The sequence below is a fragment of the Nipponia nippon genome, unplaced genomic scaffold (genome assembly GCF_047370975.1).
Source record: "Nipponia nippon isolate SJK-2023a ecotype South Korea unplaced genomic scaffold, ASM4737097v1 scaffold_46, whole genome shotgun sequence".
Taxonomy (NCBI): Eukaryota; Metazoa; Chordata; class Aves; order Pelecaniformes; family Threskiornithidae; genus Nipponia; species Nipponia nippon.
In genome coordinates this window covers 860,285-886,314 of record NW_028262365.1, presented here as the reverse complement: position 1 = coordinate 886,314, position 26,030 = coordinate 860,285, and the positions used below count along the sequence as shown (strand labels likewise).

General features: G+C 63.8%; 2 protein-coding genes across 2 annotated transcripts; both read left to right on the top strand.

The window, feature by feature from the left end:
- The first annotated feature begins 1,343 nt into the window (after positions 1-1,343).
- PPP5C (protein phosphatase 5 catalytic subunit) lies at positions 1,344-14,080 on the top strand. The gene is made up of 13 exons (XM_087729781.1): positions 1,344-1,536; positions 5,128-5,369; positions 6,926-7,073; positions 9,427-9,548; positions 9,658-9,723; positions 9,820-9,918; positions 10,062-10,167; positions 10,470-10,612; positions 10,915-11,002; positions 11,148-11,188; positions 11,303-11,481; positions 12,598-12,679; positions 13,931-14,080. The coding sequence occupies exons 1-13, from the start codon at positions 1,419-1,421 to the stop codon at positions 13,991-13,993; spliced, it is 1,497 nt and encodes a 498-aa protein (XP_087585907.1). The 5' UTR covers positions 1,344-1,418; the 3' UTR covers positions 13,994-14,080.
- Positions 14,081-14,806: 726 nt separating this feature from the next.
- Positions 14,807-17,737, top strand: CALM3 (calmodulin 3). Its single transcript, XM_087729667.1, has 6 exons — positions 14,807-14,911; positions 15,813-15,843; positions 16,421-16,564; positions 16,637-16,743; positions 16,818-16,953; positions 17,386-17,737. The coding sequence occupies exons 1-6, from the start codon at positions 14,909-14,911 to the stop codon at positions 17,412-17,414; spliced, it is 450 nt and encodes a 149-aa protein (XP_087585793.1). The 5' UTR covers positions 14,807-14,908; the 3' UTR covers positions 17,415-17,737.
- Positions 17,738-26,030: the final 8,293 nt, after the last annotated feature.

Below are 26,030 nucleotides of genomic sequence, written 5' to 3'. Positions count from 1 at the left end.
CCCGGACACACGCACACGCGGCCCCGGGGGGGTGTCGCACGGGGACACGTCTGGTGTCACCTTCCCCCCCCCCCCGCTGTCCCCCCTCCCCCCCATAAACCTGCTCTGAACCCACCGAGGGCTCTGCCCCTGCCTGGGGGGGACATGGGGACATGGGGGGGACATGGGGGGACACAGGGACACGGGGACATGGGGGGGACATGGGGACATGGGGGGACACAGGGACACGGGGACACAGGGACACGGGGACGCAGGGGGGACATGGGGGGACACGGGGACATGGGGACATGGGGGGACACAGGGACACGGGGACATGGGGGGACATGGGGGGGACATGGGGGGACACAGGGACACGGGGACATGGGGGGGACATGGGGACATGGGGGGGACATGGGGGGACACAGGGACACGGGGACATGGGGAGACACAGGGACATGGGGACATGGGGACACGGGGGGGACATGGGGGGACACGGGGACACGGGGACATGGGGGGACATGGGGGGACACAGGGACATGGGGACGGGGGGACATGGGGGGACACAGGGTCATGGGGACATGGGGGGACATGGGGGGGACACGGGGACATGGGGACGTGGAGGGGACATGGGGGGACACGGGGACGTGGGGGGACATGGGGTGATGGGGACATTGGGGGGACATGAGGGGACATGGGGACAGGGGACACAAGGGGATGGGGGGACATGAGGGGACATAGGGACATGGGGACACATGGGGGGACACGGGGACATGGGGACACGGGGACATGGGGACGGGGGGACAGGGGGGGGCATGGGGGGGGACAGGGGCGTGGGGGCATGGGGGGATACAGGGACATGGGGACGTGGAGGGGACATGGGGGGACACGGGGACGTGGGGGGACATAGGGTGATGGGGACATTGGGGGGACATGAGGGGACATGGGGACAGGGGACACGAGGGGATGTGGGGACATGGGGGACATGAGGGGACACAGGGACATGGGGGGACATGAGGGGACACGGGGTGAGGGGGACACGGAGGGACATGGGGAGGTGATGGGGACATTGGGGGGGACATGGGGACGTGGGGGGGGACACGGGGAGGTGACAGGGACATGGAGGGGACGTGACAGGGTGACGGGGACACGGGGGGATATGGGGGGGACACGGGGGGGCCGTGGGACCCGCGGGGCTGCGGGGGCTTGGAGGACACAGAGAGGCCGTACCCTGACCGCTCTGGTACCTCTTCGCTCCTCTCTATGGTCTCCCCGGTCCTCCCGCCCCTCTCCATGGCTCCGCCCATTCCACCCCGCGCAGCGCGCGCCCGTTTGCGACACTGCCCCCTCCCGTCCCGCCGTCTTTACGACAGCGGCGGCGGCGCTTGGCGGCGCGGCGGGCCGCGCTCCCGGTGGTTGCCAGGGCGCTTTACGGCCCGGCGATGGCGGAGGGAGAGCGGGCGGAGAGCGGCGGCGGCCCCGGCCCCGGGCGGCCCCCGAGCCCGGCCGAGGTGGAGCGGGCCGAGGCCCTCAAGACCCGCGCGAACGAGTTCTTCAAAGGTACCGGCGTGGGGCGGGGGCTGCCAGATAGGGAGCCATGGGGGGCAATGAGGGGCGGGGGCTGCCAGATAGGGAGCCATGGGGGGCAATGGAGGGCGGGGGCTGCCAGATAGGGAGCCATGGGGGGCAATGAGGGCTGGGGGCTGCCAGATAGGGAGCCATGGGGGGCAATGGAGGGGCGGGGGCTGCCAGATAGGGAGCCATGGGGGGCAATGGGGGGCGGGGGCTGCCAGATAGGGAGCCATGGGGGGCAATGGGGGCTGGGGGCTGCCAGATAGGGAGCCATGGGGGGCAATGGAGGGCGGGGGCTGCCAGATAGGGAGCCATGGGGGGCAATGAGGGGCGGGGGCTGCCAGATAGGGAGCCATGGGGAGCAATGGAGGGCGGGGGCTGCCAGATAGGGAGCCATGGGGGGCAATGAGGGCTGGGGGCTGCCAGATAGGGAGCCATGGGGGGCAATGAGGGGTGGGGGCTGCCAGATAGGGAGCCATGGGGGGCAATGGAGGGCGGGGGCTGCCAGATAGGGAGCCATGGGGGGCAATGGAGGGCGGGGGCTGCCAGATAGGGAGCCATGGGGGGCAATGGAGGGCGGGGGCTGCCAGATAGGGAGCCATGGGGGGCAATGGGGGGCGGGGGCTGCCAGATAGGGAGCCATGGGGGGCAATGGAGGGCGGGGGCTGCCAGATAGGGAGCCATGGGGGGCAATGGGGGGCGGGGGCTGCCAGATAGGGAGCCATGGGGGGCAATGGAGGGCGGGGGCTGCCAGATAGGGAGCCATGGGGGGCAATGAGGGCTGGGGGCTGCCAGATAGGGAGCCATGGGGGGCAATGAGGGGTGGGGGCTGCCAGATAGGGAGCCATGGGGGGCAATGGAGGGCGGGGGCTGCCAGATAGGGAGCCATGGGGGGCAATGAGGGGCGGGGGCTGCCAGATAGGGAGCCATGGGGGGCAATGAGGGGTGGGGGCTGCCAGATAGGGAGCCATGGGGGGCAATGGGGGGCGGGGGCTGCCAGATAGGGAGCCATGGGGGGCAATGGGGGGCGGGGGCTGCCAGATAGGGAGCCATGGGGGGCAATGGGGGGCGGGGGCTGCCAGATAGGGAGCCATGGGGGGCAATGGAGGGCGGGGGCTGCCAGATAGGGAGCCATGGGGGGCAATGAGGGGCGGGGGCTGCCAGATAGGGAGCCATGGGGGGCAATGGAGGGCGGGGGCTGCCAGATAGGGAGCCATGGGGGGCAATGGAGGGCGGGGGCTGCCAGATAGGGAGCCATGGGGGGCAATGAGGGGTGGGGGCTGCCAGATAGGGAGCCATGGGGGGCAATGGGGGGCGGGGGCTGCCAGATAGGGAGCCATGGGGGGCAATGGAGGGCGGGGGCTGCCAGATAGGGAGCCATGGGGGGCAATGGAGGGCGGGGGCTGCCAGATAGGGAGCCATGGGGGGCAATGAGGGGCGGGGGCTGCCAGATAGGGAGCCATGGGGGGCAATGGAGGGCGGGGGCTGCCAGATAGGGAGCCATGGGGGGCAATGGAGGGCGGGGGCTGCCAGATAGGGAGCCATGGGGGGCAGTGAGGGGCGGGGGCTGCCAGATAGGGAGCCGTGGGGGGAAATGGAGGGCGGGGGCTGCCAGATAGGGAGCCATGGGGGGCAAGGGGCAACGGGGGCTGCCAGATAGGGAGCCATGGGGGGCAATGGAGGGCGGGGGCTGCCAGATAGGGAGCCGTGGGGGGCAATGGAGGGCGGGGGCTGCCAGATAGGGAGCCATGGGGGGCAATGGAGGGCGGGGGCTGCCAGATAGGGAGCCATGGGGGGCAATGGAGGGCGGGGGCTGCCAGATAGGGAGCCATGGGGGGCAATGGAGGGCGGGGGCTGCCAGATAGGGAGCCATGGGGGGCAATGGGGGGCGGGGGCTGCCAGATAGGGAGCCATGGGGGGCAATGGGGGGCGGGGGCTGCCAGATAGGGAGCCATGGGGGGCAATGGGGGGCGGGGGCTGCCAGATAGGGAGCCATGGGGGGCAATGAGGGCTGGGGGCTGCCAGATAGGGAGCCATGGGGGGCAATGAGGGGTGGGGGCTACCAGATAGGGAGCCATGGTGGGCAAGGGGCAACGGGGGCTGCCAGATAGGGAGCCATGGGGGGCAATGGAGGGCGGGGGCTGCCAGATAGGGAGCCATGGGGGGCAATGGAGGGCGGGGGCTGCCAGATAGGGAGCCATAGGGGGCAATGGAGGGCGGGGGCTGCCAGATAGGGAGCCATGGGGGGCAATGAGGGGTGGGGGCTGCCAGATAGGGAGCCATGGGGGGCAATGAGGGGTGGGGGCTGCCAGATAGGGAGCCATGGGGGGCAATGGGGGGCGGGGGCTGCCAGATAGGGAGCCATGGGGGGCAATGAGGGGTGGGGGCTGCCAGATAGGGAGCCATGGGGAGCAATGAGGGGTGGGGGCTGCCAGATAGGGAGCCATGGGGGGCAATGGAGGGCGGGGGCTGCCAGATAGGGAGCCATGGGGGGCAATGGAGGGCGGGGGCTGCCAGATAGGGAGCTATGGGGGGCAATGAGGGGTGGGGGCTGCCAGATAGGGAGCCATGGGGGGCAATGAGGGGTGGGGGCTGCCAGATAGGGAGCCATGGGGGGCGGGGGCTGCCAGATGGGGAGCCATGGGGGGCAATGAGGGGTGGGGGCTGCCAGATAGGGAGCCATGGGGGGCAATGAGGGGCGGGGGCTGCCAGATAGGGAGCCATAGGGGGCAATGGGGGCGAGGGCTGCCAGATAGGGAGCCATGGGGGGAAATGGAGGGCGGGGGCTGCCAGATAGGGAGCCATGGGGAGCAATGAGGGGTGGGGGCTGCCAGATAGGGAGCCATGGGGAGCAATGGGGGGCGGGGGCTGCCAGATAGGGAGCCATGGGGAGCAATGAGGGCTGGGGGCTGCCAGATAGGGAGCCATGGGGGGCAATGGAGGGCGGGGGCTGCCAGATAGGGAGCCATGGGGGGCAATGAGGGGCGGGGGCTGCCAGATAGGGAGCCATGGGGAGCAATGAGGGGTGGGGGCTGCCAGATAGGGAGCTATGGGGGGCAATGGAGGGCGGGGGCTGCCAGATAGGGAGCCATGGGGGGCAATGGAGGGCGGGGGCTGCCAGATAGGGAGCCATGGGGGGCAATGGAGGGCGGGGGCTGCCAGATAGGGAGCCATGGGGGGAAATGGAGGGCGGGGGCTGCCAGATAGGGAGCGATGGGGGGCAGTGAGGGGCGGGGGCTGCCAGATAGGGAGCCGTGGGGGGCGGGGGCTGCCAGATAGGGAGCCATGGTGGGCAAGGGGCAACGGGGGGCTGCCAGATAGGGAGCCATGCGGGGCAGTGAGGGTCGGGGGCTGCCCTATATGGATCTATAGGGGGCTGCTAGCCCGGCAGCCATGTCAGAGGGGGGTAGAGGAGCAGGCAGCGAAATAGCGAGCCGCTGGGGGGCAATTAGAGGAACGACCTCGCTGCCAGATTGGGAGCTACGTGGGGCAGACGTGGGGGGGCCAGGGCTTGCTCTAGGGTGGGGGTGCCCCCCATGGGCGGGGGTCCCGTCCCGCTGACGCCCGCCGGCGGCCCAGGGAAGGACTACGAGAACGCGGTGAAGTACTACAGCAGCGCCATCGAGCTGAACCCCACCAACGCCATCTACTATGGGAACCGGAGCTTGGCCTACCTGCGCACCGAGTGCTACGGCTACGCCCTGGCCGACGCCACGCGCGCCGTCGAGCTCGACAAGAAATACGTCAAGGGCTACTACCGCCGCGCTGCCAGCAACATGGCCCTGGGCAAGTTCAAGGCCGCCCTCCGCGACTACGAGACGGTGAGGCCGGGCGCCTCGGGGTGCCCCTCGGCACCCCCTCGGTGTCAGCGTGTCCCCGTGGAGCTCGGGGGAGGCTTGGGGACCCCCCCTCTGGTGTCACCGTGTCCCTGTGGAGCTTGGGGGAGGCTTGGGGACCCCCCCGGTGTCACCGTGTCCCTGTGGAGCTCAGGGGAGGCTTGGGGACCCCCCCTCTGGTGTCACCGTGTCCCTGTGGAGCTCGGGGGAGGCTTGGGGACCCCCCCTCTGGTGTCACCGTGTCCGTGTGGAGCTCAGGGGAGGCTTGGGGAGGCCCCCCGGTGTCACCGTGTCCCCGTGGAGCTCAGGGGAGGCTTGGGGACCCCCCCGGTGTCACCGTGTCCGTGTGGAGCTCAGGGGAGGCTTGGGGACCCCCCCTCTGGTGTCACCGTGTCCGTGTGGAGCTCGGGGGAGGCTTGGGGACCCCCCCGGTGTCACCGTGTCCCTGTGGAGCTCAGGGGAGGCTTGGGGAGGCCCCCCGGTGTCACCGTGTCCCCGTGGAGCTCAGGGGAGGCTTGGGGACCCCCCCGGTGTCACCGTGTCCGTGTGGAGCTCAGGGGAGGCTTGGGGACCCCCCCCCCCCAGTGTCTCCGTGGAGCTCGGGGAAGGCTTGGGGAACCCCCCCCCCAGTGTCACCGTGTCCCCGTGGAGCTCGGGGGAGGCTTGGGGACCCCCCCGGTGTCACCGTGTCCCCGTGGAGCTCAGGGGAGGCTTGGGGACCCCCCCCCGTGTCACAGTGTCTCCGTGGAGCTCGGGGAAGGCTTGGGGACCCCCCCCCCGGTGTCACAGTGTCTCCGTGGAGCTCGGGGAAGGCTTGGGGACCCCCCCCTGTGTCACAGTGTCTCCGTGGAGCTCGGGGAAGGCTTGGGGACACCCTTGTCACCTCTGTGGTGTCAGTGTGTCCCCGTGGAGCTCGGGGGAGGCTTGGGGACCCCCCTGGTGTCACCGTGTCCCCCCTGAGCTCGGGGGAGGCTTGGGGACCCCCTCGTCACCTCCTCAATGTCAGCATGTCCCTTAGAGCTGGAGGTGACCCTTGGTGAGCCCTCTTGTCACCCCCCAACGTCATCAGGTCCCCTGGAGCTGTGGGGACACTTGGGGACGCCCTTGTCCCCCTCTTCCCCCACATCAGCACGTGCCCCAGAGCCATGGGGACACTTGGGGACCCCCTTGTCCCCCCCTTCCCCCACATCAGCACGTGCCCCAGAGCCATGGGGACACTTGGGGACCCCCTTGTCCCCCTCTTCCCCCACATCAGCACAGGCCCCAGAGCCATGGGGACACTTGGGGACCCCCTTGTCCCCCCCTTCCCCCACATCAGCACGTGCCCCAGAGCCATGGGGACACTTGGGGACCACCCTGTCCCTCCCAGCATCAGCCCAGCCCTCACATCCGAGGGTCCCTCTGTCCCTGTCCCCTCTCGGGGTCGCCCCTGGGTGTCCCCGTGGCCCTCGAGGGGTGCCGGGGCGGGGGTGTCCCCATCCCCTGACATTCGTGACCCCCCCCTGACGTTCGTGTGTGTCCCCCCCCCCCCCCCCCCGAAGGTGGTGAAGGTGAGGCCCAACGACAAGGACGCCAAGCTGAAGTACCAGGAGTGTCACAAAATCGTCAAGCAGAAGGCCTTCGAGCGGGCCATCGCCAGCGACGAGCACAAGCGCTCCGTCGTCGACTCCCTCGACATCGAGAGCATGAGTGAGCCCCCCCCTCCCCCCCCCAAAAACCCCCCCTTGCTCCTTCCGTCCCCCCAAAATCCAGGCACCCCTTTATCCGCCGGCAGGGCGGGAGGAGGAGCGGGCAGCGAGGGTTCCCAGTAAGGGTTCAGAGTCCCCGTTGGGGTTCCCGTGGGGGGCCTGGAGGTGGCTCTGAGGTGGCTCTGAGGGTCTCGGGGAGGACTTGAGGATCTTCAGCAAAGGCTCGAGGATTTTGGGGGGCTCTGGGGTCTCGTTGAGGGTCTTGGAGCTCTCCTCAAAGATTTTTAGGGTGAGGGTCTTAGGGGGACCACGAGTGTCCCCAGCAAAGGCTCAAGGGTCCCCATGGGGGTCTTGGTGTCCCAGTGAGGGTCTCAGGGTCCCCATGAGGGTCCCCGTGAGGGTCTCGGGGTCCCAGTGAGGGTCTTGGTGTCCCAGTGAGGGTCTCAGGGTCCCCATGAGGGTCTCGGGGTCCCAGTGAGGGTCTTGGTGTCCCAGTGAGGGTCTCAGGGTCCCCATGAGGTTCTTGGTGTCCCTGTGAGGGTCTCAGGGTCCCCGTGAGGGTCCCAGTGAGGGTCTCGGGGCCTCCATGAGGGTCTCAGGGTCCCCATGAGGGTCTCAGGGTCCCCACGGGGGTCTTGGAGGTCTGTGAGGGTCCCTAGCAGAGGCTTGGGGTCCTCATGGGGGTCTTGGGGCCCCTTTGAGAGCCCCCAGTGGAGGCTCGGGATCCCTGGGGGGGGTCCCTGGGGGTCTTGGTGGCCCAGCAGTGGCTCTGGGTCCCAAGGACAGCCTTGAGGAGCTGTGGGGGTCTCCAGGAGGGTCTTGGGGAACCATGGGGGTCCTCATGAGAGTCCCAAGCAGAGACTTGGGTTACCCAGAAGGGTCCCCGGGAGGGTCTCGGGGCACCTGTGAAGATCCCCAGCAGAGTCTTGGGATCACCATGAGGGTCTCGGGGTCCCCGTGAGGGTCTTGGTGTCCCAGTGAGGGCCTCGGGGTCCCAGTGAGGGTCTCAGGGTCCCCATGAGGTTCTTGGTGTCCCAGTGAGGGTCTCGGGGTCCCCGTGAGGGTCCCAGTGAGGGTCTCGGGGTCTCCATGAGGGTCTTGGTGTCTCTGTGGGGGTCTCAGGGACCCCATGAGGGTCCCTGTGAGGGTCTTGGCGTCCCAGTGAGGGTCTCGGGGTTCCCGTGAGGGTCTCAGGGTCCCCATGGGGGTCTTGGCATCCCAGTGAGGGTCTCAGGGTCCCCATGGGGGTCTTGGTGTCCCCATGAGGGTCCCAGGGTCCCCGTGAGGGTCTTGGTGTCCCTGTGAGGGCCTCGGGGTCCCCATGAGGGTCCCAGTGAGGGTCTCAGGGTCCCAGTTAGGGTCTTGGCATCCCAGTGAGGGTCTCAGGGTCACCATGACGGTCCCAGTGAGGGTCTCAGGGTCCCCGTGAGGGTCTTGGCATCCCAGTGAGGGTCTCAGGGTCCCCATGGGGCTCTTGGTGTCCTCGTGAGGGTCTCAGGGTCCCCATGGGGGTCCCAGTGAGGGTCTCAGGGTCCCCGTGTGGGTCTTGGCATCCCAATGAGGGTCTTGGTGTCCCCGTGAGGGTCTCGGGGCCCCATGAGGGTCTTGGTGTCCCAGTGAGGGCCTCAGGGTCCCCATGGGGCTCTTGGTGTCCTCGTGAGGGTCTCAGGGTCCCCATGGGGGTCCCAGTGAGGGTCTCAGGGTCCCCGTGTGGGTCTTGGCATCCCAATGAGGGTCTTGGTGTCCCCGTGAGGGTCTCGGGGCCCCATGAGGGTCTTGGTGTCCCAGTGAGGGCCTCAGGGTCCCCATGGGGCTCTTGGTGTCCTCGTGAGGGTCTCAGGGTCCCCATGGGGGTCCCAGTGAGGGTCTCAGGGTCCCCGTGTGGGTCTTGGCATCCCAATGAGGGTCTTGGTGTCCCCGTGAGGGTCTCGGGGCCCCATGAGGGTCTTGGTGTCCCAGTGAGGGTCTCAGGGTCTCCATGGGGGGCCCATGAGGGTCCCTGTGAGGGTCTCGGGGTCCCTGTGAGGGTCTTGGCGTCCTCGTGAGGGTCTCGGGGTCCCCATGAGGGTCCCTGTGTGTCTTGGTGTCCCCATGAGGGCCTCAGGGTCCCAGTGAGGGCCTCGGGGTCCCCATGAACACCTCGGGGTCGCCATGAGGGCGCCCAGCGGAGCTTTGGGGTCCCCATGAACGTCCCCAGCCAAGGCTCAGCATCCCCAGCAGGCCGCCGGCGTTCGTCAGGGGCTGCGAGCTGGCGGGGACGGACAGCAGGGACACGGTGGCCCTTGGGGGGACTTGTCCCCGCTGTCCCCTTGCGTCATCGGCCACCGGGGGGGGGGGTGGGGTTCGTTTCGCAGCCATCGAGGACGAATACAGCGGCCCCAAGCTGGATGGCGGCAAGGTGACGCTGGCTTTCATGAAGGAGCTGATGCAGTGGTACAAGGAGCAGAAGAAACTCCACAGAAAATGTGCCTACCAGGTACCCCAGTTCCCCCAGACTCCCCCCAGTCCCCTACTGGGCTCCGGCCTGTCCCCAAGTGCCACACGTCCCCGTCTTTGTCACCTCCGCTGACTTTTTGTCCCCGCAGATCCTGGTGCAGGTGAAGGAGGTGTTGGCCAAGCTCCCCACGTTAGTAGAAACGACGTTGAAAGAGGTGGGTGCCCCTCGCCGGGTGCCACCGGCGGGGCGTGTGCGGGGAGGCCGAAGTCCCCAAGCGGTGACATTTCACCCCGGCTCATCCCGAACGCAGACGGAGAAGGTGACGGTGTGCGGGGACACCCACGGGCAGTACTACGACCTGCTGAACATCTTCGAGCTCAACGGGCTGCCCTCCGAGTCAAACCCTTACGTATCCCCGTAGGAGGGAACGGCCTTGAGCCGTCCCCACCCCGGGGTGTCACCTCCCGCCCTCCGCGGTGGGGACAAATGTGGGGACGGGTGGCACGAGGGGACGGGGACAGCGGGGGAGCCGTTTTCCTCAACCGGCCACAGATATTCAACGGGGACTTCGTGGATCGCGGCTCCTTCTCGGTCGAGGTCATCCTCACGCTCTTCGGCTTCAAGCTTCTCTACCCCGATCACTTCCACCTGCTCCGAGGTAACGCGGCCACCGCCGGTGACGAGGCCTCGTCCCCTCAAGTTGTGGGGCCCTGTCCCTTGTCCCCAGTCGTGGGGCATCATCTCGTGTCACCTTGTCCCCAGGCGTGGGACCGGGTCGCGGGGCTGTGTCCCTTCTCCTTCGTTTTGGGGCCACGTCCTGCGTCCCCGTGTCCCCTGCTGCGGGCTGTGGCACCTTGTGCCTCGTCCTGGTTGACGGGAGCCTCGTTCCCTGCCCATCTCACGTCCTCGGGGCTTTGTCCCCCTGTCCCCGCGCCTGGCAGTGCCACCGTGTCCCCGCAGGGAACCACGAGACGGACAACATGAACCAGATCTACGGTTTCGAGGGGGAGGTGAAGGCCAAGTACACGGCGCAGATGTTCGCCCTCTTCAGCGAAGTTTTCGAGTGGTTGCCGCTGGCCCAGTGCATCAACGGCAAAGTCCTGGTGAGGGGACACCCTGACCGTCCCCTCCCTGTCCCCAGCCCTGTCCCCGGGATGTCCCCATGCCTGGGGTTTCCCTGGGGGGGGGGTCCCCACCACCTCCGTCCCCATGGAACCGGGGCGATCCCTGTCCCTGGCGGGGTTTGGCTGGGGGGGTCCCCGCCGTCCCCAGTGAGTCACGGTGGTCCCTGTCCCCCGCCACCCACGTCCCCAGGGGTTTGTGGGTGCTCCCTGTTGCAAGTGGGGGGGTCCCCGCTGTCCCCGTTGTCCCCGTTGTCCCTGTACCAAGGTGGCTTCCGTCCCAGATCATGCACGGGGGCCTCTTCAGCGAGGACGGCGTCACCCTCGATGACATCCGAAAGATCGAAAGGAACCGGCAGCCCCCAGACTCAGGTGGGCGATGGCCCCCGAGAGGTGGCCGGTGTGTGTCCCCCCCACCCCCCCCAGCCTGTGACATCCCTGTCATCGACGAGGGGCCGAGTTGTCCCCTCCTGGGGCGGACGGGGGACCCTGACCCCCCGCTCCCTTTCCCCCACAGGTCCCATGTGTGACCTGCTCTGGTCCGACCCGCAACCCCAGGTGAGTTAAACCCCAAGACGCGTGTCCCCCTCCCCGCCACCTTGGGGACAGTCACCCCCACCCCCCCCACCCCCCTTTGTCCCCGACGTCCCGGTGACGCTGGCCTTCCCGCAGAACGGTCGCTCCGTCAGCAAGCGTGGGGTCAGCTGCCAATTCGGTCCCGATGTCACCAAGAGCTTCCTGGAGCGCAACCGCCTCGATTACATCATCCGTAGCCACGAGGTGAAGCCCGAGGGCTACGAGGTGGCCCACGATGGCAAATGTGTCACCGTCTTCTCCGCCCCCAACTACTGGTGAGTGCCACCGGCGCCTGGGGTGCCACCGGGGAGGGGTGGCCTCGGTGTCCCTGAGTGTCCCCTGAGACTCGGTGTCCCCTCAGCCAGGTCGTCGGGTGTCCCCTGAGCTGCGTTGTCCCCTCAGCTTGGTCCCTGGGTGGCCCTGAGCTGCGTTGTCCCCTCAGCTTGGTCCCCGGGTGTCCCCTGAGCTGCGTTGTCCCCTCAGCTTGGTCCCTGGGTGTCCCCTGAGACTTGGTGTCCCCTCAGCTTGGTCCCTGGGGGGCCCTGAGCTGCGTTGTCCCCTCAGCTTGGTCCCCGGGTGTCCCCTGAGACTTGGTGTCCCCTCAGCTTGGTCCCTGGGTGTCCCCTGAGACTTGGTGTCCCCTCAGCTTGGTCCCCGGGTGTCCCCTGAGCTGCGTTGTCCCCTCAGCTTGGTCCCCAAGTGGCCCTGAGCCGCATTGTCCCCTCATTTGGGTCTCCAGGTGTCCCCTGAGACTTGGTGTCCCCTCAGCTTGGTCCCCGGGTGTCCCCTGAGCTGCGTTGTCCCCTCAGCTTGGTCCCCAAGTGGCCCTGAGCCGAATTGTCCCCTCATTTGGGTCTCCAGGCGTCCCCTGAGACTTGGTGTCCCCTCAGCCTGGTCCCCAGGTGTCCCCTGAGCCGCATTGTCCCCTCATTTGGGTCCCCAGGTGTCCTCTGAGACTCGGTGTCCCCTCAGCTTGGTCCCTGGGTGGCCCTGAGCCATGTTGTCCCTTCAGTCGGGTCCCCGGGTGTCCCTTGGGTCACACTGTCCCCTCAGTTGGGTCTCTGGATGTCCCTGAGCTGCATTGTCCCCTCAGTTTGGGTCCCCAAGTGGCCCTGTGCCTCGGTGTCCCCTCAGCTTGGTCCCCGGGTGTCCTCTGAGACTCAGTGTCCCCTCAGTCGGGTCCCCAGGTGTCCCCTGTGCCTCGGTGTCCCCAGGGGTCCCTTTCCCCGCTTGTCCCTGAGCTTTGCTGTCCCTACGCGGAGCACTGCCTCCGTGTCCCCAAGCGTCCCCGTCCCCGCGGGTCCCCAAACCTCGATGTCCCCATGGCGGGGGGGGGGATGACGGGGGGGACCCTGCTTTGGTGTCCCCAAGCGTCCCCGTGTCCCCCGCAGCGACCAGATGGGCAATAAGGGCTCCTACATCCACCTGCGAGGCAGCGACCTGCGCCCCGACTTCCACCAGTTCACAGCAGTGGTGAGTCTGGGGGGGGGGGACACCCCCAAATCTGGGACCCCCCACCCCCCCCCTCCTTGGGGGACCCCCAAAAGCCACCCTGCAGCCCCCCCCCAACCTTCCCAGGTTCCCTGAACCTCCCAAGGACCCCCCTCAAACCTTGGGGACCCCCCCGCAACCCCTCTGGGGGATCCCCAAAACTTTCCCCAGACCCCCTCCCCCACATGTGGGACTCCCCAAAAACCCTCAGCCCTGCCCCCCCCCCCCCAAACTTTCCAGCCCTCCCCCCCAGATCCCCTAAGACCTTGGTGTCCCCCCTTCCCCAGCCTGGGGTGACTGGGGGGTTCGGGGGCTTCTGGGGGGTTCCTAGGGGCTACTGGGGGGCTCTGGGGCTTGGGGGGTTCCTAGGGGCTATTGGGGGGGCTTAGGGGCAATTTGGGGGGCTCAGGGGCTGGGGGGGCTATTGGGGGGTTCCTAGGGGCTATTGGGGGGTTCAGGGGCTGGGGGGGCTTCTGGGGGGGCCTAGGGGCTACTGGGGTGCTCTGGGGCCTATGGGGGGGTTCCTGGGGCTACTGGGGGGCTCATAGGGGCTATGGGGGGCTATTGGGGGGATTCCTAGGGGCTATTTGGGGGGTTCAGGGGCTGGGGGGCTATTGGGGGGCTGGGGGGCTCATAGGGGTTATGGGGGGCTCTGGGGCTTCTGGGGGGGGCTCATAAGGGCTATTTGGGGGGTTCCTGGGGCTATTGGGGGGCTCAGGGGCTGGGGGGGCTATTGGGGGGCTCTGGGGCTTATGGGGGGCCCTAGGGGCTACTGGGGTGCTCTGGGGGCCTATGGGCGTTTCCTGGGGCTACTGGGGGGCCCTAGGGGCTATTTGGGGTGGGTTCCTAGGGGCTATTGGGGGGCTGGGGGGCTTTGGGGCATCTGGGGGGGCTCATAGGGGCTATTGGGGGGGCTCTGGGGCTATTGGGGGGGCTCATAAGGGCTATTTGGGGGGGTTTCTAGGGGCTACTGGGGGGCTCATGGGTTGGGGGGCTACTGGGGGGTTCTGGGGCCTATGGGGGGTTCCTGGGGCTGCTGGGGGGCTCTGGGCTTATGGGGGGCTCCTAGGGGCTATTTGGGGGCCCTGGGGCTGGGGGGCTCTAGGGGCCAGTTGGGAGGGGCAATTGCAGGCAGTAGCACCCATGGGTGCCCTAGGGCTTGGGGTTTTTTTGGGGGGGGGGGGGGGCAGCTTTGCCCCCTCACCCCCCCCCCCCCCCCTTTCTCTCCCCCAGCCTCACCCCAACGTCAAGCCCATGATGTACGCCAACACCCTGCTGCAGCTGGGCATGATGTGACCCCCCCCACCCAGGGGTGCCCCCCACCCAAGGGTGCCCCCCCCCCCCCAGCACCCCCCAGGGGGTTTTTAATATATTGGAAGATTGTATTTATTCCCCTCCCAGTGCTCCCAGTTTGCCCAGTTTGGGGGGGAGCGGGGGCAGCACCGTGGGGGGGGGGGGGTCCTGGGGGAGGGGGGTCCCTCTGCTGACGTTGCCCCCCCCGGGGGGGGGCTGCCCTTCCCCCAACAAGCAATAGGTGCATGGAGATGGAGGGGGGGGGGGATATGGTTTGGGGGGGGGGGCTGTGCTCAGGATTTGGCCCCCTCCCCCCCCCCGTGGGCCCCCCCCAGGACGTGGCCCCTCCCCCCCCCCCGCGGGCGATTTTACCGTCTGTAATTAATGATAAAATAAAGTAATTATTGTAAACAGGGCGGGGGGGCCCCGGCCTCCGGGCGGCGGGCGGGGGGACCCAGGCGGCCGGGGGGGCGGGGCCAAGCCCCCGCTGTTGCCATAGAGACCGCCGGCTGGAGGCGGGGCTTTGTCGCCACGGCCCGCCCGTCGCCACGCCCCCGTTGCTACGGCGACGGGAGCGGCCGTTGGCGGGAGGGCGGGGCGTGGCGCGCGTTGCCATAGCGACCGTCCCCGCGAGGGGGCGGGGCTCTCCGTGTCACGTGACATTCCCCCTTCCGGGTTTGTCCCCGCCTGCCGCCTCCTTGGCGCATTGCGGCTCAGCGGCGACCAATCAGAGCGGCGCTCTGAGCCCGCCGCGCCTCCCCAGCCAATGAGGCGGCGGCGCACAACGAGCCAGCGGGATCCTTCCGCCGGGGGCGGGCCCTGGCGGGCGGGAGGGGCGGGGCCTGCGGGAGGGGCGGGGCCAGCGGAAGGATCCGCGGTGCTGCGGCCTCAGGAGCCTCCCGCCGCCACCGGAGCGCCATGGTCAGGGGGCGGCACCGGCGTTGCCATGGCGACGGGGGGCGCTATGGGGCGGGGGGGGGCCACCGGGGTTGCTATGGCGACCAAGGGGTTGTTATGGGGCCGGGGGGGGGGGGAGCCCTGCTGGGGTTGCTATGGTGACCAAGGGGTTGCTATGGGGCGGGGGGGAGGCCCTACGGGGGTTGCTGTGGCGACGGAGGGGTTGCTGAGGGAGGTGGGTTGCTATGGCAATGGGTCACCGATGGTTCGGGGGGCTGTGGGTGCTGGGGGGTGTCGGGGTGTTGGGGGGGTGTCGGGGTGTTGGGTGGGTGTCAGTGTGTTGGGGGGCTGTGGGAGGTGTTGGGGTGTTGGGGATGGCTGTGGGTGCTGGGGGGGTGGCAGAGTGTTGGGGGGGTGTCAGAGTGTTGGGGGGTGTTAGGGTGCTGGGGGGTGTTAGGGTGTTGGGGGGGTGTCAGGGTGTTGGGGGGGTGTCAGGGTGTTGGGGCTGGCTGTGGGTGCTGGGGGGTGTTGGGGGGTGTCAGGGTGTTGGGGGGCTGTGGGAGGTGTTGGGGTGTTGGGGCTGGCTGTGGGTGCTGGGGGGTGTCGGTGTTGGGGGGGTGTCAGGGTGTTGGGGGGCTGTGGGAGGTGTTGGGGTGTTGGGGATGGCTCTGGGTGCCGGGGGGTGTCAGGGTGTTGGGGGGGCTGTGGGTGCTGGAGGGGTGTTGAAGGGGTGTTGGGGGGGCTGTGGGTGCTGGGGGGTGTCAGGGTGTTGGGGGGCTGTGGGTGCTGGGGGGGTGTCAGGGTGTTGGGGGGGTGTTGGGGGGCTGTGGGAGGTGTTGGGGCTGGCTGTGGGTGCTGGGGGGGGTGTCAGGGTGTTGGGGGGGGGCTGTGGGTGCCCCCTCACCTGTGTCCGCCCCCCCCCCAGGCTGACCAGCTCACCGAGGAGCAGATCGCAGGTGACACTGGGGTGACAGTGTGACACCCAGGAGGGGACACTGGGGTGTGGGGGTGGCACTGGGACACTCAGGAAGGGATATTAGGGTGTTGGGGTGACAGCATGGCACCCAGGAGGGGACACTGGGCTGTTGGGGTGACACTGAGAAACCCAGGAGGGGATGTTAGGGTGTTGGGGTGACAGCGGGACACCCAGGAGGGGACATTGGGGTGTCAGGGTGACAGTGGGACACCCAGGAAGGGACACTGGCAGTGTCGGGGTGACACTGGGACACCCAGGAGGGGACACTGGGCTGTCGGGGTGACAGTGGGACACCCAGGAAGAGACACTGGCAGTGTCGGGGTGACACTGGGACACCCAGGAGGGGACACTGGGCTGTCGGGGTGACAGCGGGACACCCGGGAGGTACCACTGGGTGCCAGGGGGTGGCACAAGGGCAGGCAGGAGGGGACACTGGCCGTCAGGGTGACAGGGGTGCGTGGCGGGGGTTGTCGTCGTGTCCCCCCCCCCCCCCCCGGCTGTTCCCGGCCCCCGCTGGTGACAGCGCCTGACGCCGTCCCCGCGGTGACGGTCCCCAGAGTTCAAGGAGGCCTTCTCGCTCTTCGACAAGGACGGGGACGGCACCATCACCACCAAGGAGCTGGGCACCGTCATGCGCTCGCTGGGCCAGAACCCCACCGAGGCCGAGCTGCAGGACATGATCAACGAGGTGGACGCCGACGGTGAGCCCGCCGCCTGTCCCCGCCTGTCCCCTCGTCCCCCTGTCCCCCTGCTCACTGTCCCCGCCGCCCCAGGCAACGGCACCATCGACTTCCCCGAGTTCCTCACCATGATGGCGAGGAAGATGAAGGACACGGACAGCGAGGAGGAGATCCGCGAGGCTTTCCGTGTGTTCGACAAGGTGAGTCGGGGACAGGCGTGGGGACAGCGGGGGTTGGCGAGGCGGCGGTGTCACCGCCGTGTCCCCAACCCCAGGATGGGAACGGGTACATCAGCGCGGCGGAGCTGCGGCACGTGATGACCAACCTGGGGGAGAAGCTGACGGACGAGGAGGTGGACGAGATGATCCGAGAAGCCGACATCGACGGTGACGGACAGGTCAACTACGAGGGTGAGCGCCACTGTCACCCTGGGGGTCCCCGTTGTCACCCAGCGTCTCCTCTGTCACCCGCAGGCACCCAATGGGACCCCGCTGGCACCCCCCCACGGGGCTCCTCGTTCCCCGGTACCGCACCGCGTTCCCCCCATCACCGTTAGCCTGGGGTACCACCACGTCCCCTTGTCACCACCGGCCTGGGGCGCCACCGTGTCACCCGTAGCAAGAGCTCTGCGTTGGGGACAGGGACACAGCAGGGACAGGAACGGGGACGGGAGCAGCGTCCGCATCTCCTGTCACCCCTGTCACCGCGAACGGGGGATCCCACCGCGTTCCCCCATCTCCGAGGGTCCAGACCCCACCGTGTCACCTCCTTTGGGGACCCCGCGGTGTCCCCTGTCCCCGCCGTGTCCCCGTCCCCGCTGACCACCCCCTCTCTCCTGGCAGAGTTCGTGCAGATGATGACGGCGAAATGAGGGGGCGCGAGGCCACCGGGACCCCCCCCACCCCGCTGCCACCGCCTGTCCCTGCCACCAAGAGGTCCCCAAACCCCCCCCCCCCCCACACCCCCAAACCCACCATTCGGGGGCACCCATGGGTGCTCTGGGGGTGGGGGGGGGACACCCCACCAGGACAGAGGGACCCCAGATCCTCCATAGGGGCTTTGGGGGGTATGGGGGGGACCCCTTTTCTCCATAGGGGGTTTGGGGGGGTCCGGGGCAGAGCCGGGGTCCCCCTCCCCAGGACACAGCAGGACCCCTCCCCCCCCCCCTTCCCCCAGGGCGTTTGGGGGCAGTTCAGGAGGATTTGGGGTCTCAGGAGGGTTGGGGATCCCTGGGGGGGGGGGGTCCTGGGACCAAGCCCTGGTTTTGGGGCGTTTTGGGGGGATTTTGGGTCCTTTTTGGGGGGGGCCACACCAAGCTCCGGTTTTGGGGGATTTTGGGTCCTGGGGTGGGACCAGGCCCTGTTTTGGGGGCATTTTGGGGGGATTTGGGTGGCCGGGAACAGGCCCTGGTTTTTGGGGTACTTTGGGGGGGGGAATTGGGGGGGCTGGGGGTTCCCCCCTCCCCCGTCCGGGCGCTGTCGCGGGCGGCCGAAGCTGTGAAATAAACCGCTGGTTTTGCAGTTCCCGCGGCCTGAACAAGGCGGTTGTAACGAGGGACACCCTAGCGAGGGACACCCTGACGAGGGACACCCTGACGCCGGCGGCACCCCCTACGCAGGGGGCGAGGGTGGGGTTGGGGGTGCTGGGGCAGCGCGGCGGTGCATGGTTGTGCAGGGTTGGGGGTGTTCGTTCATGTCGGGGGCGTAGTTGGGGTGTAGTTGGGAGACAGGGGTGTTCCCGGGGTGCAGTCGGGTGTTCTCGGGGTGCACTTGGGGTGTATGGGTGTAGTTGGGATGTAGTTGGGGGACAGGGGTGTGTTTGGGGTGCAGTCAGGTGTATTCATGGTGCATTTGGGGTGTATGGGTATAGCTGGGGTGTAGTTGGGGGACAGGGGGGTGTGTTTGGGGTGCAGTCGGGTGTTCTCGGGGTGCAGTTGGGGTGTATGGGTGTAGTTGGGGTGTAGTTGGGGGACAGGGGTGTGTTTGGGGTGCAGTCGGGTGTTCTCGGGGTGCAGTTGGGGTGTATGGGTGTAGCTGGGGTGTAGTTGGGGGACAGGGGTGTGTTTGGGGTGCAGTCGGGTGTTCTCAGGGCGCAGCTGGGGTGTATGGGTGTAGCTGGGGTGTAGTTGGGGGACAGGGGTGTGTTTGGGGTGCAGTCGGGTGTTCTCAGGGCGCAGTTGGGGTGTATGGGTGTAGTTGGGGTGTACTTTGGGGTGTTGTAGGGCTGCAGGTGTACAGCTGGGATTTAGGGGAGCCGTTGGGGTGTAGCTGAGGTGCAGGGCGTAGCTGGAGTGCAGTTGGGGTGTAGCTGGGGTGCATCGTCTGTGTCCGCCTGACGTTTTGGGATGGGCTGCTGGGGTGCGTGTGGGGTGTTGCTGGGGTGTATGGGGGGTGTTGGGGCACGGGCGCTGGGGCTGCGTCTCCCAGGGTCCCCCCAAAGCCGATGCTGGAGGGCAGCGCTCCCGCGGGGGTGGGAGGCAGCCCCACCCATGGGTGCTCCTCTACTGATCCCACCCGAACACCCGGGCCCTCGACGAATCCGCCGCCCCAACACCCGGCTCCTCTGGTCCTTCAGGATCCCACCAGGCATCCGGAGGGATCCACAGAGGCCCAAGATGTCCGAGGGTGGGTCTGTAGAGGACCCGGGTGTCTGGAGTCTCCTTAACTCCCCCCAAAAAACCCCTCGTCACAATCGAACCCCTCATTTAATTCCGCAGCGGAAGTTCCCAACCGCCGCGGCGGGGCCGAGCGCCGTCCCACTCCCGCCTTGCCCGGAACCGAGACGTGGCCGCGGTCCTACGGGGTGGAACGGAAGCGGGTTGCGCTTTGGGGAGAAAAGCGGTGAAATGGGGCTGGCCGCGGTGAGGACGCGCGTTCCGGGAGCTGCTCCCTTCCCCGCTGGGGTGCGATGTCGCCCCTCCCTGTGCAGGAAACCGCTGGTCAGCTTGGGATCGTCCTGGGACCCAGGAGGGAATGATCCTCTTGGTGGCTTTGGTGGCCTTCTCTGCCCTACAACCACCTGGGGTTCAACCCTCTCCCGGGGTTCAACCCCTGAAGGTTCAACCCCTGAAGGTTCAACCCTCTCCCAAGATTCAACCGCTGAAGGTTCAACCCTTTCCCGGGGTTCAACTCCTGAAGGTTCAACCCCTGAAGGTTCAACCATTGAAGGTTGAACCTTTTCCCAAAGTTCAACCGCTGAAGGTTCAACCTTTTCCCAAGGTTCAACCGCTGAAGGTTCAACCCCTGAAGGTTCAACCATTGAAGGTTGAACCTTTTCCCAAGGTTCAACCCCTGAAGTTTCAACCATTGCAGGTTGAACCTTTTCCCAAAGTTCAACCACTGAAGGTTCAACCTTTTCCCAAGGTTCAACCGCTGAAGGTTCAACCCCTGAAGGTTCAACCATTGAAGGTTGAACCTTTTCCCAAGGTTCAACCCCTGAAGGGTCAACCCGTGAAGGTTCAACCCTCTCCCAAGGTTCAACCCCTGAAGGTTCAACCCCTGAAGGTTCAACCCTCTCCCAGGGTTCAACCACCGAAGGTTCAACCCTTTCCGAAATTTCAACCACTGAAGGTTCAACCACCGAAGGTTCAACCCTTTCCCAAATTTCAACCACCGAAGGTTCAACCCTTTCCCAAATTTCAACCACTGAAGGTTCAACCACCGAAGGTTCAACCCTTTCCCAAATTTCAACCACTGAAGGTTCAACCCCCAAGGCAGCCAGGCCGGGGCAAACTTACTGGTTTGGGGGATACCCTCGGCGAGGCCGTTGCTTTCTCTTCCTCTGCAGAGGGATTTTTTTGACGTCTTTTCCCCGTTTCTCCTCCTTTTGTGCCCTTCGAAAGCGGCCAAATTCCCTCTTCCCCACAAGGGCTGAAGGGTTGGGAGTCGCCTTTCCCACAAACTCCTGCAAAAGGAGAGACGTCGGGTTAGGCGTACGGCAGACACTGGAAAACCGAATCATTTTGAAAATGATTCATTGCAACATTTCGAGGATTAAATGGAAAATCATTTCCTTGGCCCAGGAAAGGGAGGAAATTGGGATTTTCCTGGAAAAAAACCCCCAAGTCCTTACCATGTGCACCGGGATCTGAAACTTGACATTTTGTGGGTCGTACTCAAATGGAATTTCTGGAATTCTTGGTTCCACCTCCCGCGGCCAGTGGTACGTAAAGAAAAAAACCCATAATCCCCCAAAATCGACTGTTTTAGACCAAAGCAAGACCAGCGATTGTACGATATCCTCAAGGCGTTCAGCTTTCCTCTTTTTTTTTTTTTTTCCAGCAAAGTGAAATACCTCATCCCTCCCTTGCTTTTGGGTTTCGCTCCTTTTTTTTCTCCTTTTCCACTTCAGCCATTTCGGTTTTTTCCATCGTTTCGACCCAAGACGTTGGGAGGTCCCGTAGGTGCCACTGTGTGGTTTGGTAGCACGTTTTCCGCAGAGACACGCGAATGCAATTTGGTTTTGAGGCGATTTTTTGTTTTTTTTTTTTTTTTTGCGGGTCAAGGTAAAACGGAAACGGGTTTTTTGCTGATCTTTTTAAGCCCCTGGGCTTAAAAAGAAACTTTTCATCCTCTTCTGGATAAAAGCGAACGCGAGGAGCGATGTCAAAATACAGCGTTATTACGGGGTTTGTGAGAATATCAGGTTAAATAATAAATTATAATAATAATGAGTAGCTTGCAGCTTTTAAAGCAAAATCCCAAAGAAGGAATTTAATATTCAGGCACACGTTAAGGGCTGCAGAATTGAGTTGATTAAAAAAAAAAAATCGCTTGTTTAGTGTCTTAGTGCCACCGAGCCGCATCGTGTACCTTGAACGCTCTGCTAGGCTGGTCAGTGCTGGGCCATGGGGTTGGAGGAGCACCTGGAGGACTTGGTTCTTCTTCTTCTTGCCTGGAAAAGCTGCTCGGATGCGGTAGGAGCCGCCTACGGTTAAACGGTGGTGGGAGCAAAGGACAAAAAAAGAAAACAAGACAAAGAAATGAATCCTACAACCTGCAAAATGTTATGAAATGAGGGATGGAAAATGGAGGATTCCTGGGGAAGAAGGTGCCAAAAGCCGTCCCGCCCTTTGCCTGGCCACTGCCAAACCTGGTTGTGTTGGGGAAGAAGAGGCATCCAGTTTTCCAAGACTCACCAGGCGGGAGATCCCTCTTCTCTTCGCTTGCTTCCTTGTTTCTTCCTTCCCGTTTCCCATCTTGCCTCCTGGGAATTTATCTTGGGAAAGGAGGCAGAGAGGGCAATGCCTTCCTGAAAACCAACAGATCCCCTTGGAATATTTTCTGGGATAATTCAAGCACAAAAACCACAGGGATTTGCTCCGGTTGTGGATAAAAGCACCACCCATCTTGGCCGGGAGCTCCTCGGCCCTTCCCACGTCTTGTCGCATTCCTCAGTCCCGTGTTGCCACGTGATTTTACTCAGGATATACATATTTTTTCCTTTTTTTTCCCATTTATGTCTTTTTATGCTATATTGAGAATGGAGGCTTGCTGGGAAGGATTTACCAAAGCTGAAAGCAGCATCTCAAGATGGTTTTGAACCCTGTTGCACCGTGACCATTGCTCCAAACCCCGGGCATGAATGAGAAACCCACGTGGATGGTCAGTTGTTGTATCACCTGTTTCGTTGCTGGAACAAGTAACCTCTTCGCCCAAATTCTCCTCTTGGTTGGATGTTGTGGAGCCCTCTGAGGAAGATCGTGAACCCGTTGTCACCTTCAGCTCCAGCCTGGAAATCAGAAAGCAACAGCAACTGGGAAAAATTGTCCCACGCTTCCCCGTAACGGAGCAAAAGCAAAGCCCAGGATGAAAAGGCAGGGACATTTTTGTCACCAGGGACATTTTTGGTGGCCTCACCTTGGCAGCTCCATGAGACTGCCGGGGTAGAACTCGGTCGCAGCTCTTTCTCCCGCCAAAATGACCAAATCCTTTGTCCTTGGATTCTGCGACAGCAAGGCATTGAGATGAGGTGGAGGAAACCCATCTCCCACACAAAGACACAGCTTTCAGGAAGGTGAGCGAGACCGAGAAGGTACCACCAACACCTTACTCTTTTAGACACCTTCTTCAGCCCGTGGAGATACACTTACACGAAGTAAATGATTTCGAAGGCATCCAGTTGCATCCATCCAATAAATTAGGTCTTCATAAAATCTCATCGTGGCTTTTTTGCCTCTGATGGAAAGGACGCCTATGTCTTTGAAGACAAAGTTGATGTTATATCCCACGGTCAGGCAGTGGAAGAGGACGATGAGGGTCTCCTCGATGCAAGCCTTTGCCTTGGACGGAGGAATGGAGGTTTCGAGTCGCAATCGAGTAAAATTCATCGTACAAATGTGGGTCTCGGCTAGAGCAAAACAGAAGAGGAAATACAGAAGCGATGCAGCGGGTCGGTGGGTGATGGGAAAGTCTCAGTGGCTCCTCGACGTGCAGGGTACGTTGCTGCATAGCTGTCACCCCATGGGACATCTCGTCCGAGGGTTGATATGGACCCTCCGTAGAGAACTTCAGAGGACCCTGAGATACCCTCAGCCCTCAGTGGCAGATGCTTTGGTGGCAGAGCGGTTCCTCTGGGGCACCAAAGTCAATGAGGAGATGGTGTCACCCCAAAGAAAGGTGCCACCCCGAAGAAAAGTGTCACCCCAAAGGAAAGCGTCACCCAAAACAAAGAGCCTGGCTTCTGGTTGCCCCACAGCCAGTTGCAGAACTGACCAATCACGGTCATGAATATAGTCATGCACACCGTCATGGACTTGGTGATGGACATGGTTATGATCACGGGTATGGTCTTTTCTCTCGGGCACTTCACACCACCCCCAAGCCCTCCCTCGCCCGAACGTGCCAGCAGGGAGAAGCGAAGGTTTCCATCTCCCCACCAGGTATGTCCACGTCAGCATACGTCAGCCCATGAAGGTCCACAATGTTCTTGGCCAGCTGAAACGCCGGTTTGGTGGCAAGGAACCACTGATCCTTCCCAGTGGGCACTTTGACCTCAAGTGAGTAGAAAGTGCCAAGTCCAACTATCTTCACACCCTGGAGTTGACAGAAAGAAGAACTAATTATGATCTTGGTTTTGCTAGAAAAAAAAGAATCAGGAAACCGTTGAGGTGGGATGAGACCTTTGGAGAGCCTATATTCCAACCCTACTGCTCCAACAGGGCCAGCTGAAGCTGGTTGTCCAGGATTGGCTCCCGTTGGGTTTTGAATATCTCCAAATGACCTTGTGCTACCCCGTGGGATGGTGCTTGGTACCTCCGTGATCCCAGGGAAGCCCTCGCAGAAGCCCTACAGTCTTGAATATCCCCTCTTCGGCTTTAAAAAGATTTGGTGAAGCCAAAGCCTAGAAAACGTCCCCCCAGCTGGAGAAGACCCAGGAAGTTTCCACTGCCTGGGAGAAACCACAAACATGTCCCATATCAACTGTTTGGTCTTTCCAACCTGGCTGTGGGGATCAGAGGTGGCCAAAAGGTGACAAAGCCATTCTTTGGGTTAAATCTGGGACTTTTGGGGGTTATATCTTTGACTTCGATAGACCAAGAAGACAATCGGCACCATTTTGTCTCCTGTAAAGTCAACGTTCAGTGGGGAGACTTTTACCGGATCGGAAAGACCGATGTGCCCCTTGGTGGCATGGGGGGACAAGGACAAAGACACGTTGCTCTGCCCCACCTTGTCCTTCAAAATCTCCTCTCTGACATAACTCGACACGGCCCCCCAAACAGCAATGATTTCTGCAAAAAAAAAAAAAAAAAAGAAGAAAAGCCGTCAGCCTCTCTGGTGACAGCACCCAGTCAACATCGGCATTTCCAGATTGGGTGTTTTAGCATGAAAATGTCAATGTTTTTTGTGGAAAGAGCCCCTGGAGACGTCACCATGGGTGGCGAGCGTCTGCAGCGTCAGCAGCTTGTGTGCACGGAGCCTTTTGCCCATTTGAGTGGTGGTGATGTCGCTGGGATGGCGTTCCTCCATCTTGGATGTCCCTTCGCTTCAGGTTGGTATCAGGGTGAAATCAACACTATTTTTTTTGTTCATCTTTTCCTCGGCAGCTGCAAGAGACAGCCCTGAAGTGGCCTCGGGTTCACCGAGGCCTCATGGGGATGTGCAGGTTACCACGATGCTGGGTTGTCCCACTGTGACCTGATCGTGTCACAATCGGGTGCCCCCCATCCCCTGTCCCAAGATCTACTGGGATTGGCCCTGGAATGGGCCAGAAAATGGTGGTTTAGGGTCCTTCGGGATGCGCGGATCCCACTCCTGATCTCTGGTTTTACTCGGGACCTTCGGAACACCTGGACGCTGGGTTCCCTCCAAGATGTGTGGATTCACTGGGGCCCTTCAAGACCTTCAAGACCCCTGGACACCTTCTCCACTCCATGTCTGGGTTCACTGGTGACCCTCAAGACCGCCCTGGACTCCTGGGTCCACCCCTCCAGCCCAGGGAGTCACTTGCATAAGATAATGTTGGACTGGAAAGTTTGCTAAGTAAATGGATTTTTAAAAACTTGATTAATTGCGTAGGGATCATTTGCATATGAAAAATTCGCTGAATTGCAAGCACGAAGGCTGAGAGCTCGGTCACCTCCGAATGTGGGTTTGGGTGGAAAAGGGTGAAATTTAGGGCTGGATGTTGATGCCACAGGAAAGGAGCAGGAGTTGCTCAAGCACTGAATAACAGGGAAAGTTGCACGAAGCATTTTTTTTCCCTTATTCTCTCCCACTCGGGTGCCCAAAATCCTGTTGCATATTATATTTCTCACAATCGGCTTGCGCTAAACCACATCATCGATGGTCTCCTCCAGAAACATCTGGAAGGGTGGATCTCCTTCCGCTGCTCTCGCCTGCCACAGCTACAGGCTGGCAGAGAACATCAAGGTGAGGGGACAGCCGGCGGCTCTGGGGAAGGGGGCAAGGCCCCCCAGCACCCGCACCCCGTGAGGACAGCGCTTGGGCAGGGCGAGGGACCTGCCAGGTCCCATCCCGCTTGTGCTTTGCAGGTGCTGCTGGAAGAGGAGCCCAGGGACCAACGGTGCGTGGCGGCGTGGCTGAAAGCCATGCTTGCCCATCGCCGAATTGAGGTACCTGTCCCATCCCTCCTGGGAACCCCTGCCCCAGAGCTCCGTGTCCACCTGCACGAGGCCTGGAGGCACTGCTCCAAGCACCAGTGTCCCACTGGCCCCTCTCTCTCTTTGCAGCTCAGCGGAGACGGTGCTGGAGGGCAAAGAGAAAAGCTGCCTGGAAGCCTGCTTCTCCAGTGACTTCTTGCTTCCTCCAGAAGAGGAAATGTCTGTCCCTGCCTATTCCTTCCACTGAAGCGTAAGTGCTGGCTGAGCTACAGGAGCCCCCAGTCCCTCTGGGCTGCTCCCTGCCCACCCCGTGCTGCGACAGGACCGGAGATCCAAGGCAGGGCAGGGGCTCGGCTTTGCGATCCCACCCTCATCCCTTCGTCCCCTTCCCATGGGCTTGGCCACGTCCAGTGCCGCAGGCTG

Bases quoted from the DNA above. Each gene is read 5' to 3' on its own strand.
- PPP5C (XM_087729781.1), top strand. From the start codon at position 1,419: ATGGCGGAGGGAGAGCGGGCGGAGAGCGGCGGCGGCCCCGGCCCCGGG. The intron at 5,370-6,925 runs GTGAGGCCGGGC...CCCCCCCCGAAG, and splicing joins CCCTCCGCGACTACGAGACG to GTGGTGAAGGTGAGGCCCAA. The intron at 11,003-11,147 runs GTGGGCGATGGC...TTTCCCCCACAG, and splicing joins CCGGCAGCCCCCAGACTCAG to GTCCCATGTGTGACCTGCTC.
- CALM3 (XM_087729667.1), top strand. The intron at 15,844-16,420 runs GTGACACTGGGG...GACGGTCCCCAG, and splicing joins CACCGAGGAGCAGATCGCAG to AGTTCAAGGAGGCCTTCTCG. The intron at 16,744-16,817 runs GTGAGTCGGGGA...CCCCAACCCCAG, and splicing joins CTTTCCGTGTGTTCGACAAG to GATGGGAACGGGTACATCAG.